This window comes from Cebus imitator, unplaced genomic scaffold (assembly GCF_001604975.1).
Source record: "Cebus imitator isolate Cc_AM_T3 unplaced genomic scaffold, Cebus_imitator-1.0 Scaffold254, whole genome shotgun sequence".
In the NCBI taxonomy this organism is placed as follows: Eukaryota; Metazoa; Chordata; class Mammalia; order Primates; family Cebidae; genus Cebus; species Cebus imitator.
In genome coordinates this window covers 1,303,103-1,317,039 of record NW_016107569.1, presented here as the reverse complement: position 1 = coordinate 1,317,039, position 13,937 = coordinate 1,303,103, and the positions used below count along the sequence as shown (strand labels likewise).

The following is a 13,937-nucleotide window of genomic DNA, read 5'->3' as shown; positions in this document are numbered from 1 at the left end:
ATCTGGTCTTTGGACCAAACGTTGGAATATACCTTATATTTAGGCCAGTAGCCTTGTTTTCACTATTTATACTCATAGTAAAAGCCAGCTGGAATATGCACGAATCAACATCCTAACCTCAGAAATACATTTTAAAAATTCAAAACAGAAGTTATCATTGATATTCAGTTCACTTGAACGACTGTGTTCATGCCACTGCCATTCCTTGATTTTTACAACCGAAGTTAAAACACTCAACACACCCAGAATGGGCAATACATGGACGTGCTGGCATGGTCTTCTTCATGCTGGCACTTCAACAACACAGCAAGTTACGTACTTTTCAACAGGGTTTGAAACATTTTTCCTGAAAGTAATCTTCAATCTTGCCAAATTCTTTTATTTTGCCATAATCTATGAATTATTCTACTTGGCATTATTGAATGCAAAATAAGTTTACTAAGCACCTACTATGTGCCAAACCCTAGCGATACAGGGAAAAATAAGTCTCTGCTCTAAAGTAACTCACTGTCTAGGAGAGAAGTCATTAACAAATAAAGAACTATGCTCTGATTATTGGCCAAGCATTCCTCACACTTCTTTAGAAAGCCCAAAGCTCTCTTGCCATAATGACACAGTAGGAGGAGAGAGTGGGGTCATCCAGAAAAGTCATATGGGACTTTTTCCCCAAATAGGGTCTTGCTCTGTTGCCCAGTCTGGACTGCAGTTGTGGGACCATGGCTCACTGCAGCCTTGACCTCCAGGGCTCAGGTAATCCTTTCCTTCCAGCCTCCCAAGTAGCTGGGACTATACGTGTATGCCACCATGCCTGGGTAACTTTTGTATTTTTTGTAGAGACGGGGGTCTCACTATGTAGACAGGCTGGTCTTGAACTTCTGGGCTCAAGAGTTCTGCCTGCCTTGGCCTCCCAAACTGCTAGGATCACAGGCATGAGCTACTGGACCTGGCCCATATTGGATTTTATTTCTTTATTTCCTTTTCTTGCTGCTCATCTTCCTTCATAACTTCAAGATGAGCATAAAATGTTTGCCAACATCGTTCTTCATTAAGTCCAACTCCTCTGCATAATAGGGCTGGGGAAATATTAAACACGAGGGCAATCGTGCTAATACAAACATGGGCGCCCCCTAAATCTCGTTACTTGTTTGCTCACCTATAAGAGTCACCTCAAAGGCTCAACTGAATTCTAGCACTAAGATTCCTTCCTTGCCGTAGAAGATCTATTTTTACCTAGTCACGTCCATTAAAGTTACGTAGGCGTTCCAAGGAGCCTCCTGCAAGTTTTGACTGAGCAGGAACGGGAGCAATAATGGTCCTGTGGGATTTCCTGCACCCGCTACAGTCCCAGAGTTTGTGAAGTAGTGGGTATGAGGACACCACGCTGGCCTTTCAGTGGGCGCGTCCCTCCTCGGCGGCGTCACCCGGCAACCCCAGGCGGAAGTGGCGGCGGCCCATCCTCGTGCAAACTGCAGTGTAAGAACTGGGGCCCGGGACTCTCCGCAAACATGGGGCACTGACATTCTGTGATGCTGTCCCTTGCCCTCCATGCCCTTTCAAAGCGCTCAGCCCCCAAGTTCCCAACCAGTAGCCATTTCAGAGAGGGGCTGCTCAGGACCAGGCTTTTGATGAACCATGACTGCTCGGAGTGCCGTCTTGGGAGAGCCACGTCAGTCCCTCTGAGATTCCAAACGGCCGACAGCGGACACCTCTGAGCCACATCCGAGCCTCAGGGACCTGTCACGACGCCATCGACAGTCCTGGACGAAATCCTGCCCGGGAAGGGCGGGGACGCCACCGGACCCTCGAGACCGACGGCTGCCCAGAGCTCCGAGCCCACCCCGGCGCTGCGGTCCCGCCCCCACTTCCGGTCGGTCAAAAGTCACGTGCTCTGATCCCGCCCCCGCAGACGCGGCTCCTCTCGGAGTGAGCGTCCCCGCTTCCCTTCCGCCGGAAGTACGGCGACTTTCCCTTTCCGGCTACGGGTCCCCAAGCGGAGCGGGAGGCCGGACCGGGGAGCCCAGCGGCGGCGTCGGCGGCGGGGGCGACGGCGGCGGGGGCGGTAATGGCGGAGCTGGTGCAGGGGCAGAGCGCTCCTGTGGGGATGAAGGCCGAGGGCTTTGTGGATGCCCTGCACCGGGTCCGGCAGGTACGGGCGCAGCCGGCTGGCAGGAGCACGAGATCCCGAGGCGGGGCCGGGCGGGCGGGGAAGAGGGGTTCGGGCCTGGGGGCGGGAGGCAGCCTGAACTGACGTCTCAGCCGGGCCGGGCCGTTCCTTAGGGTTCCTACAGCCGAGAGGAGCAGGGGGGATGAAGCGCCACTGCGAGGCCCGGGCCGACCTGTCTGGCGGGTCTCCCAGGTGCCTGAAATGGCTCGGAAAGGATTTGTTAAGCGTTTGGCCCCATCGTGCCCCAGCGGCCGGCCTGGCCCTGCAGGGTAGCCAGCGCGGGGTTTTGAACCTCGCGAGTGGAGGGGTCCGGGGAGGATCTGGGTGTAGACATAAGGCAGCTCTCTCACGCCCTAAGTAGCTTGTTAAAATTTGGGGAACATCGTCTCTAGACTTACTGTTGAGTAGAAGGAACTGGAGGGCATCTTATATGTGAGGGTGCTCTTTGGAGAGGGGAGGGAGGGAGGAGTTGTGTGTGTGGGTGGTCCCCAAGAGGTAGAAATTTCTCATGGCAGTAGTTTACCTCTATTGGGGAGAATCATGTGGCCTCATTCCGACATTGAAACTTTACTGTCTGACAATGTCGTGCATTTTTTCAGAGTTAAATTAACTGGGTTTTAAAAGGTTCCAAGCTTCCCTATAGAGTGGATATGGGACCTGCCAAAAATACTCGTTGGCTTCTGGCATGGCGCTTAGAACAGAACGTGTCCTTAAATTGTATCTAAAACGTACTTACAAGTTAGTCCTAACGCTTAAACTTACTCTGTTGAGTGTCTCATGTCCTCCTCTCTTCTTATGTAATTGTAAGCGCACTGATACTTTAAAAGTTGGGCTATAACTAATTACTGCTTGATTCCTAACAGAAAGCCACAGGACCCATTGTATTAGAAGAAGGTCTTCACTCGGGCGCTTGAAGATATGGTCTTTACATCTCTTTCCAGTATTCCAGGGGAGGGATCCCTACCTGTTTCCCTGATACTGACTTTTCATGTTATGTATTGATGCTCCTATAGACATTATATTGGATCCCAGAACTTTCCAAACCTGTGGTTCCACCTAAAATCTTATCTGATGAATTGTTACTTTACTGCCTAGGTACCAACCAGTACAGTAGTGAGTATCCATCTTACTTAGACTTCAGATCCACCCATGGCTGTAATGGATGAACATGCCACCCAGCTCCCCTTCCACCACTCTGCTTGCTGGCGTGTTACAGTGCTCTCCTCTACAGTACAGGGTCCTGAACGTTGTTTCTCACTGGCTACTAATATGTAATGGCTTTCGCTCTGTGCTGATGTGTGACAGTCACCTTGTTGGCCTTCTGTGTCCAGGAAGAATTATAGTCACTGCCCTAAAGAGCTCAGATCCTCAGTTGGCAGAAGGCCTGTAGTTGAACAGAAAGTGAATTTTGAACCATTGAGAAGACATTCCGCTTCTCTTGAGCCAGTGGTTGAACTCATATTCTTGGACAACCTGCTCCAGAGGGAGACCCTCTGTTAAATGCTGACCTAATGTGGATGGTTGAAGCAGTGGTGTTTACTACTAGCAGTGAAAACTTCATTGGAATTGTTCTCAGCTCTGAAATGCACCATTGACTGGAGCAGTAATAAGCCCAATGGAGACAGGGCTGTAAGTGTGTTCCTTCTGAATGTTAACAGCTGGAGGTCCATACTATCTCCAAGGATTTGATGGCCTTTAAAAACTAAAGAAAAAACAGGTTGGTGGGTAATTTTAGGTTTATTGTCTGTAGATTTGCATTGGGCAAGAATGGAATGTTAGAAATCTGTAATACTGTATGCTTATGGTAAACTTACTCAAAGGATCTCATATTATTTGGGCATCTGGAAGGTGATGGTTCTATTTCTTTGTTATGTGCACAGCATGTTGCAGAGATGTGATTTTTCCCCCCATTAAACAGAACTAAAAGACAGTATATTTAAATGATTGCCAAGTTTTTTGCTCTTTTATATTTCCTCAGAAACCCCAGAGACAGTCTGTAAGGCCCTCTTAAATTTGTCAAAGAGCAGTAAAATGTCTCATGCTCAGTTTTTCTAGCAGATCATAATAGAGTCTCAGTTGACCCGCCGGGATTTGAACCTGCAGTTTCTATTAAGTCTGGTGTGTGAAGTCCAACACCTTAACAACTAGGCTTCCCCTCCAGCACCTTGAAGTCTCCATGTATATCCTTTGGACCTCTTTGCAGCAAAGTGCATCAGTTGTTAGTTTACTCTGAGCATAGTACTCTTAGATTGAAAAGGAGTCTCTGAAGATGTCAAATAAAATGTAAAATTTTCCCAAGCAACGTGAAGTCTAGTGAGTTAATGTTTGGCACAAGCAGGTAATTTACATCCGTTCTATAGGGTGGTAGCAATATGATCTGGGCAAATCAGAGTGGCTCAAGCCTGTAATCTCAGCACTTTGGGAGACTGAGGTAGGAGGATTGCTTGAGCTCAGGGGTTTGAGACCAACCTGGGCAACATAGTGAGACCTTGTCTCTACTAAAATTTTTTTTAAAATTAGCTGGATGTGGTGGCCCACTCCTGTGGTCTCAGCTATTCGGGAGGCTGAGGCAAGAGGATAGCTTGAGCGTGGAGATCAAGGCTGCAGTGAGCTGTGATCGCTCCACTGCGTTCCAGCCTGGGTGACAGAATGAGACGCTGTCTCGAAAAAAAAGAAAGAAATGTGATCTCATTCAGTTCCATGGATGAAGATCTAAAAACTGCTGGATATTTAAAGAAAGTCACTTCTACTTTTCCCAAGTCATTGGCTGGTTAGCCGAAGTAGTGTTTCGTCAACTAGTTCAGATAAGACAAAGTCCTGAGTAGTTCATCCTGTTCCATAGCCGTCCTCTGCACTTCTGTGCTGTCTGTCTAAGGTTACAAGGGGGCCTCTGGATGAGTGGATCCAAGTCTGGTTTATGTTGTTCCATTTTTCTAAAAGTATTTTAAAATGTTCCTAGAAAGTCTACTGCTAGAAGCTAAGCAAGGTCAAGCCTGGCTGGTAGTTGGATGAGAAAGTCTACCACCTGATAAGTGAGTAGCACCTGTCATCACGTCAAGCAATCCCTTGTTAGGATAGTGTGATGCCACAGTGCGTTATAGATTCACAGCAGCCTTCCGCAGGCTGGACCAGCTAGCTGTCTGTCAGTCATCAGCTAAATAGAAATTGTTCTCCTGAAAAACTACTAATGCTTTTTAGGACTTTAAAAAGCCTTAGATCTAGATAGATCCATTCAATGCCTTTGGATTGTATACTGCAGAATATGATGTTCATACAGAATGCAATCTAAATGATGCTTCAGGGAGTTCAGCATCATGGTGGCACTACATTCAAATCAGTGTGACCAAGCCGTTGTAGAATCAGTAGAAAGTAACCTTCTGACAGATTTTTAGGCCTGAACCTCTAATTCCCTGGCACCTTTTTTGGGGAAAATATTGATTGACGCGGAGCCTCGGAAGTTCCACGGTCCTCATGAAAATCCCTGCCAGTGCTGCTATTTCACACTTTGAGCCTGAGCAGTAGGTAATTTGGAATGTGTACTGGACACCCTGGGCTGATTTAGAACTTTAGTGTTTTAAGATTCTGGCTTTTTAGGACGAGCACTAAGTTTCCTTTTAAGAGGACACTGTACATCTACCATTAAAAGAAAAAGCCTCCATTCATTGGCCAGTGGGTTCATCCTGCGAGGCTCATTGAACACATGGTTTTGACTCCCAGTGTAGTCAAGTGTACTGAACACTCAAGAGATCTAAGTGGTACTCCACTGAGACTGTCTTGTACATGTCCAGTGATTGAGTAGCTCAAGACAGCATTTCACAACAGACTCACTCCTGCCTGTACGCCCATTTTAGTTTTCATAAACACTTGAAGGAAACTAATGTCTGCAGGAAATCCATGGCTGCTCCTGTAGCTTTACATTGTGGGGACCCAGTAGGGTACCTAGCAGAGTGAGTCTTCCTTAAAGGGTTTTGGTGACGTCACTGAGTGCTTATGCGTCACCCCATGTTAACGGAAGTGCTGAACTTCACATTGGGTGTTGGAAAGTAGGTAGTAAATAAACCATACATTCCACTGTGTGTCTCTAAGGCTTTTCTCATTTCAGGTGAGAAAATTTGTAATGTGATAATTTATCAAATAATTATTTATTTTGGGGTGGGGATCTCACTACGTTGCCTAAGCCGGTCTCACTCCTGGCCTCAAGCAATCCTCCCACCTCAGCCTTTCAGAGTGCTGGGATTATGGGTGTGAGCCACCATGCCCTCATGCCCGGCTATCTTTATTTTAAAATCTGATAGCCTATGTGTATTGTCAAACTTTGGTTTCTTCTGAAGTACCAGTTATTTCATAGATAGAAATCTACCTAGACCACAGTTCTCAAACTTGTGGCCCGTGGGCTGTAGAAGACTTACAGTGGGCCTGCCGGCATGCTTTGTTTAACCCACAGCACCAGCTCTTAGGAACCAGAGTGATTTTTTTGGCCAGGCGCGGTGGCTCACGCCTGTAATCCAAGCACTTTGGAGGCCAAGGTGGGCGGATCACCTGAGGTCGGGAGTTCAGGACCAGCCTGACCAACATGGTGAAACCCTGTCTTAAAAAAAAAAAAAAAGAAACTAGAGTGATTTTTGGCTGAGTGTAGTGGCTCATGCCTGTAATCCCAACACTTTGGGAGGCCAAGATCACTTGAGGTCAGGAGTTTGAGACCAGCTTGGCCAACATGGTGAAACCCCATTTCTACTAAAAATATAAAAAATTAGCTGGGTGTGGTGCCACATGTGTGTAATCCCCGCTACTCGGGAAGCTGAGGCAGGAGAATTGCATGAACCCAGGAGGTGGAGGTTGCAGTGAGCCGGGATGGTGCCACTGTACTCCAGCCTGGGCCACAGAGCAAACAAAAAAAAAAAAAAAAAAAAAAAGAGGTTTTGGTCAGGCACAGTGGCTCATGCCTATAATCCCAGCACTTTGGGAGGCAGAGGCAGGCAGATCACTAGACGTCAGGAGTTTGAGACCAGCCTGGCCAACATGGTGAAACGCCGTCTCCACTAAAAATACAAAAATGAGCCAGATGTGGTGGCGGGCGCCTGTAATCCCAGCTGCCTGGTAAGCTGAGGCATAAGAATTGCTTGCACCTGGGAGGTGGAGGTTGCAGTGAGACGAGATCACACCATTGCACTCCAGCCTGGGTGACACAGACTGTGTCTCAAAAAAAAGAAAAAGAAATTTCTAGTTTCCCTGGAAAAGATCTGGCCACCTTGCTGCCACAGCCTGCACAGTGATACTCGGCAGGAGCCGAGTAGCTGCTGTGCTTTTCACATGAGGTATTCACACTCTCCGGGTTTCCTTCATTCCTGCCATCTTGCTATTGTTTTATACCGTTCTTTGAGATGGCTAATTGACAGTTTTTTACTTATCTTTTTCCAAATTGTGAGCCCACTGTCTCTGATTTTTATTTGAAATTTTCTAATGGAAAGACCTCTGGATGGAGAATTAGGAGGTCTGAGTTTCCGGTAAGTGGATGCATGACCTTGGACTGGGTTGGCCTTTCCTAGCGTTTGATCTGTAGGCTGTTTCTAGATCTTCCATGGAAAAGAGATTGTGGGCAGCTGAATTGGGGGAATGCAGGATTAAATAAAGGTGAATTGGTTTCTTTACTGTAGGACTTCTCAGAACCTTTACCATGCCTACGTGCATTCACGTCTACAGGGGTGTAGGGTGTGTATTGTAAATGTCCTGAAGTCACATCACTTCATGCCCTCTTCACGGAACCAAATCACATTCTGTGCGTGAAACCCAGGAAATACGGAGCTAGGTAATTTCAGCAGTCCTTCAAACCCTTCAACGCTCAGAGCTTCCATCAAGCTGGATCTGGAAAAAGCTCAGCATGTTATTTTGGTCCTTCTGCTTTCCCGTGTTATATCTGCTGTCTGTTCATACTCCCTTCTTTCTGTGTAGTCTTTATTCTGATATTTTATCTTAGAATTATGCCAACTGAAAATGTTCTGCATTTGGAGTTTTATTACAAAGATTTTGTTTGTTGGTTTTGGGTTTCTTTGAGACAAGGTCTTGCTCTGTTGCCCAGGCTGGAGTGCCATGGCACAATCACAATTCAGTGCAGCCTCGACCTCCTGGGCTCAAGCAGTCCTCCCACCTCAGCCTCCCAAGTAGCTGGCATCTGCCACCACACCCGACCTACACTTTCATTCTAATACCAGGTGGTTACAAATCACTTGCAAGACTGAGTAGTGTGATTGGAAGTAGTGATTTGATTCAGATTACTTAGCGTTAATAGAAGATCCACTGAGTCCAAGGCCTCTTGCTGGATGCTGGGCCAGTACAAAGGAAAATAAGACAAATTTGTCTCAGCTCACTGCAACCTCTGCCTCCCAGGCTCAAGCAATCCTCCCATCTCAGCTTCTCCAGTAGCTGCCACCATCCCCCGCAGCTAATAAGGGCTATGAATTCTCATTTTATATTTGAAAATAATGAGCCAGAGGGAGATAAAGCAGTTTTCTCAGAGGTACACATAGTGAATATATGCAGTAGTTCTTGGACCCATGCCCTCTGCATTTTAAGAAGGACTTGGTTCCTTAGCAGAGGTAGTTGGGTAGTTTTTCATCTCAATGAGATGGCTACAGCTTTGAGACTGAGCCTCGCTCTGTCGCCAGGCTGGAGTGCAGTGGCGTGATCTTGGCTCACTGCAACCTCCGCCTCCCAGGTTCAAGTGATTCTCCTGCTTCAGCCTCCGGATTAGCTGGGACTACAGGCGCATGCCACCATGCCCAGCTAATTTTTGTATTTTTAGTAGAAACGGGGTTTCACCATGTTGGCGAGGCTGGTCTTGGTGAGCCACTGCGCCTGGCCTAGCAGTCTTTAAACAGCATTGGAGGGGTGCTGGTGGACTTAGTTGGAAGGGAGGGGGAAAGCTAATGGGTGTGTCACATTTAGGGCCTCTGGTGGGAGTGACCCACCTGAAACATTTCAGCATAGAGCCTCCCCTGATCATCTTAGCATTCTGCCTGCTGATGGGCCTCTTGGTATCTACTTTAAATTGAGCAGTTGTTTGATGAGCACCTTCTGTGTGCCAAGCATTTTGCTATGCATTAGGAAAGTTGTTCTTTAACTTTTTCAGAACATGGACCTTTCTGAGACTCAGAACTTTGACCCTCACCCCGGAAATATTTATTTATTTTAATTTTAATTTTATTTTATTTTGAGACAGAGTCTCGCTGTGTTGGCAGGCTGGAGTGCAGTGGCGCAATTTCAGCTCACTGCAACCTCTGCCTCCTGGGTTCAAGCAATTCTGCCTCAGCCTCCTGAGTAGCTGGGACTACAGGCGCATGCCACCATGCCCAGCTAATTTTTGCATTTTTAGTAGAGACGGGATTTTACCATGTTGGCCAGGCTGGTCTTGAACTCCTGACCTCGTGATCCACCCGTCTCAGCCTCCTGAAGTGTTGGGATTACAGGCGTGAGCCACTGCCTCCGGCAGAAATATTTAAATAGGTTAGGGTGTAATTTTGGGAAGTTATGAATTCTCTAAAACTAAACCCTAGGGCTCCCAATTAAGGACTCTGTCCTAAGGGTACCAAGATGATGGAGACAGATTGAATCCTCAGCTCTCGATAGTGGGGAGACAGTATAACCAATGGGTCACTCAGTGAGAGTATGCTATTTAGATACGGTTTATAAGGTGACTCACAAACACCAGTAGGGGAGTATTTAATTCTGCCTAAGCATAGGATGGATGAGGTTGTCAGGAGAACCTCCCACGAAGTGCTGCATCGTACTCAGTTGTCAAGAGAATTCCTTATTTCAGTTATTGCCAGTAAGTAGGGCAGGATCAGCCGGGGCTCCATCTCTGATATAACAATCGTTCTCATTCATTGAGCCCATGTTGTTCTGGGTGCCAGGCAGGATTCTTATATATGTTCCTTCATTTGATGGTCACAAAATTCCTGGGGATGGTATTGTGATGTGATTCTTTTTTTTTTTTTTTTTTGAGACGGAGTTTCGCTCTTGTTACCCAGGCTGGAGTGCAATGGCGCGATCTCGGCTCACCGCAACCTCCGCCTCCTGGGTTCAGGCAATTCTCCTGCCTCAGCTTCCTGAGTAGCTGGGATTACAGGCACGCGCCACCATGCCCAGCTAATTTTTTGTAGTTTTAGTAGAGACGGGGTTTCACCATGTTGACCAGGATGGTCTCGATCTCTTGACCTTGTGATCCACCCGCCTCGGCCTCCCAAAGTGCTGGGATTACAGGCGTGAGCCACCGCGCCCGGCAATGTGATGTGATTCTTAAGACACAAACTTGAGGTTCAGACAGTATGAGTGCAGGTTCTGGTTCTGCCACTTACTAGTTTGGCTTTGGGCAAGTTATTTAACTACTTTCAGTCTTAGTTTTCTCATCTGTAACATAGAAATTGTTGATGGTAATATTTTTTTTTTCTTTAACCACTTTGGAGAGGAGATGGTACTAATAATTTTAAAAGCAATAGTTAATGTTAGAAATTAGGAGTTTACCCTGGGTGGTAGGTGGGTAGTGACTGAAGAGGGGATGAGGCAGCTTCTGGGGTGCTGGTGATGTTTCTTGATCTAGGTGCCAGTTACATAGGTGTTTTAGCATCTGCAAGTTCAGTGAGCTATACACTGAACTTGCAGATGCTAAAAAGATCCATGTCTTTTTCTGTATCATTATTGTTCTTCAATAAGAGGTTAAAATTGGAAGGATTTCTGGTTCCTTACCATGTACTGCCTTGTTTCTAGTGGTTTACATTTGTTATCTTGTTATCCCTGTGGATACAATTCCAGGCAAACTAGTTCCAAATCCCACATAAGAAGAATAGTAGCTACTTTGGAAGGTCACTGTGAGATTAAACAACGGCCCTTGTCAGGCACTTAGTAGGTAGTATGTTTGCTGCACTGTCTTCTTTGTAACATAAAAGGTAGTGGGATGCAGGACTCGGACTTGCCCCGAGGGACCATAACTCCAAGCCTGTCTCTGAATTTGTTCTTAGCCGCCTGGCCTACTTCCCTGGCTGCAGACTGTTTCTTCCTGCTGTGGGTAGTAGAGACTTGCAGTCCAGCCTCCGTTTCTCCCAGGCAGGGCCTCTATGGGTGGCTGTGCCACACAGGTTCTGGGAAAGGAAGTTGGGTTGCTCCTCCTCCGTGCCGGTGCGAGCCTTCCCGTTTGCTTATTGTATCCATGCGAGTCCACAGGATCTGTGTTGAGCAGCACGGACACATGTGGATGGCATCCAGGTGGCTTTGCCTGTTTCTGGTTAGCATAGAGTTGTCGTAAGTGTGAAGTTGTGGGGATATTTGCACTTATTGACTTTGATGATGAAATTTGTCAGAGAATTTTAGTCTTGAAAATGTGCACAAGGAATAATTAATATCCATAATTTCTAACTTTAGTGATTTGTATATCACCTTTATGGTTTTTGCCATATCATTGGACCTTCAATACATGATTTACTTAATATTCTTAAATTTAGATTATTTGTTTATTTTGAGACGGAGTTTTGCTGTGTCACCCAGACTGGAATGCAGTGGCTTGATTTGGCTCACTGCAACCTCCACCTCCTGAGTTCAAGCGATTCTCCTGCCTCGGCCTCCCGAGTAGCTGGGATTGCAGGCATGCACCACTATGTCCAGCTAATTTTTGTATTTTTAGTAGGGACAGTGTTTTACCATGTTGGCCAGGCTGGTCTTGAACTCCTGACTTCAAGGGATCCACCATCTTTGGCATCCCAAAGTGCTGAGATTACAGGCGTGAGCCTCTGCACCCAGCCAGATTTATTTTAAATATATATGCGTATATATTTTTTTAAGAGACAAGGTCTCACTCCTGTACAGGCTATAGTGTAGTGGCTCAGCCATAGCTCATTGTAACTTTAAACTCCTGGGCTCAAGGGATCCTCCTGCCACAGCCTCCTGAGAAGCTAGGACTATAGGCTTGCACCACCATACCATGCTCAGCTAGGTTTTTTTTTTTTTTTTTTTTGGTCTGTGACACACCCCCAGGGGATCCTGAGAACATGTGCTCCTAAAATATTGTTTAAAGGGAAACTAAGTCATTATCATAAGTGGAAAACTTTGTCATGCGTAGAAGGTAATTGGAAGAACAATGTAAGTTTAAAAACATTCATCCATGTGCCTCCCAGGATCCCCTTGTGCACCTCTCTTGGTAAAACACTGGTTTAGTTTGCTCCTGCATTTTCCAGGTGAAGACACCAAGGAGCAAGGCTCTTGAAGGTCTTGCCCAAGGTCACACACGAGAACTGGCCAGGAAACCAGGACTGTTGACTGATTCCTGGCCCAGTGCTCTCCTCCCCAGAGTTCCCACTAACTACTGGTAGTGGAGGCTAAGTGTCTGTGACATTGATTTATTTTTCATTTATCACTGTGCTTAAAATAGCACGGGTAGTGAGATAACCCATTTGCCTCCCCCTGAAAAGGGGGAAAATAACTTGTGTGGTAGAAAATTGGTAGCAGAGTCCCCTCAAGGTCATACTTGCCGATAAGGAGTAGAGTGGCCTTGGTTTTGTGAACTGTCATGGCTTTCATCTGCTGGCCTACGCCATTATGAACTGAGGACTGTACCTCACTTCCGTTAAGTAGCTACTGTTTAAAATGATCGATTACGTGGAGAATTGCCTGAGCTTTGTGCACTGGAAGTCATTAGGCTTTATTTAAGTCCTTGGGAACTGAGATATGTTTAAGAAAATATTAGGTGGAGGGAAGGGAGTGGCCAAGTGGTCAGAAAATTTTAGTCTTGAAAATGTGCACTGGGAATAATTAATTGAAAATAGAAAATTAATGTTTTCTAACTTTAATGATTTGTGTACCTCCTTTATGGTTTTTACCATATCATCGAACCTTCAGTATACTATTTACTTGGACTCCAGAGTCAGGGAGACCTGGGTTTGAATACTGTTTCTGCCACTTTTTTATTTTTGTAAACTGAAAGCAAGGTTATTAAGAAAGGAATAAAATAGAGCAGCCTGTTTCTGCTGCTTATAAGATGGGTGACTTTGGGCAGGTCACTCCACGTCTGAGCCCGTTTTTCTTATCTTAAAATGAAAATAATACCAACCTCCTAGAGGATTGTGTTGAGGAATAAATGAGCTAGTGTATTTAAAGTGGTTTTAGCTGAGTAGCTCTCACTACGTCTTAATTCTGTTTTATTAGGCATTTAAAATCATTTTTTAGAATGAGGTTGTACGTTGATGAATGAAGTATATTGTTTCTTTACAGTATAGTGTATGTAACATAGTCTGTATCATAGTATAAATGTAAATTACATATTGTACTGTTGAACTCATACGTAACATTTGATTAGCCAGGGTCCAAATGCCGTTTCCTCACTTCAGAGCTGTATCTCAGCTGTAATTCTGCACTGCTTCTCTCATAGTAGAAATTTCCCAAATTGTAGATAAAGAAGTAAGCGTGAATTAAGAAGAAATCTGAGGTGGGGCGCGGTGGCTCACGCCTGTAATTCCAGCACTTTGGGAGGCCAAGGCGGGCAGATCACAAGGTCAAGAGATCAAGACCAGCCTGGCCAACATAGTGAAACCCTGTCTCTACTAAAAATACAAAAAAAAAAAAAAAATTAGCTGGGTATGGTGGTACGCACCTGTAGTCCCAGCTACTTAGGAGGCTGAGGCAGGAGAATCACTTGAACCCAGGATGTGGAAGTTGCAGTGAGCCAAGATTGCACCACTGCACTCCAGCCTGGCGACACAGCAACACTCCATCTCAAAAAAAAAAAAAAAAA

At 45.9% G+C, this 13,937-nt stretch overlaps 1 protein-coding gene across 5 annotated transcripts in view; it reads left to right on the top strand.

The window, feature by feature from the left end:
• Positions 1-371: 371 nt before the first annotated feature.
• The window catches only part of FUBP3 (far upstream element binding protein 3), a 60,138-nt gene continuing 46,572 nt past the window's right edge, over positions 372-13,937 (top strand). For 3 of the 5 annotated variants that reach the window (XM_017499077.1, XM_017499078.1, XM_017499076.1), the window contains exon 1: positions 1,958-2,146. In XM_017499077.1, coding sequence (XP_017354566.1) covers positions 2,063-2,146 — 84 coding nt within the window. In that variant the 5' untranslated portion in view covers positions 1,958-2,062. Of the gene's footprint in view, positions 2,147-3,027; positions 3,882-13,937 lie in introns of all 5 variants that reach the window. The other 2 variants (XM_017499079.2, XM_037728047.1) reach the window with 2 other exon arrangements.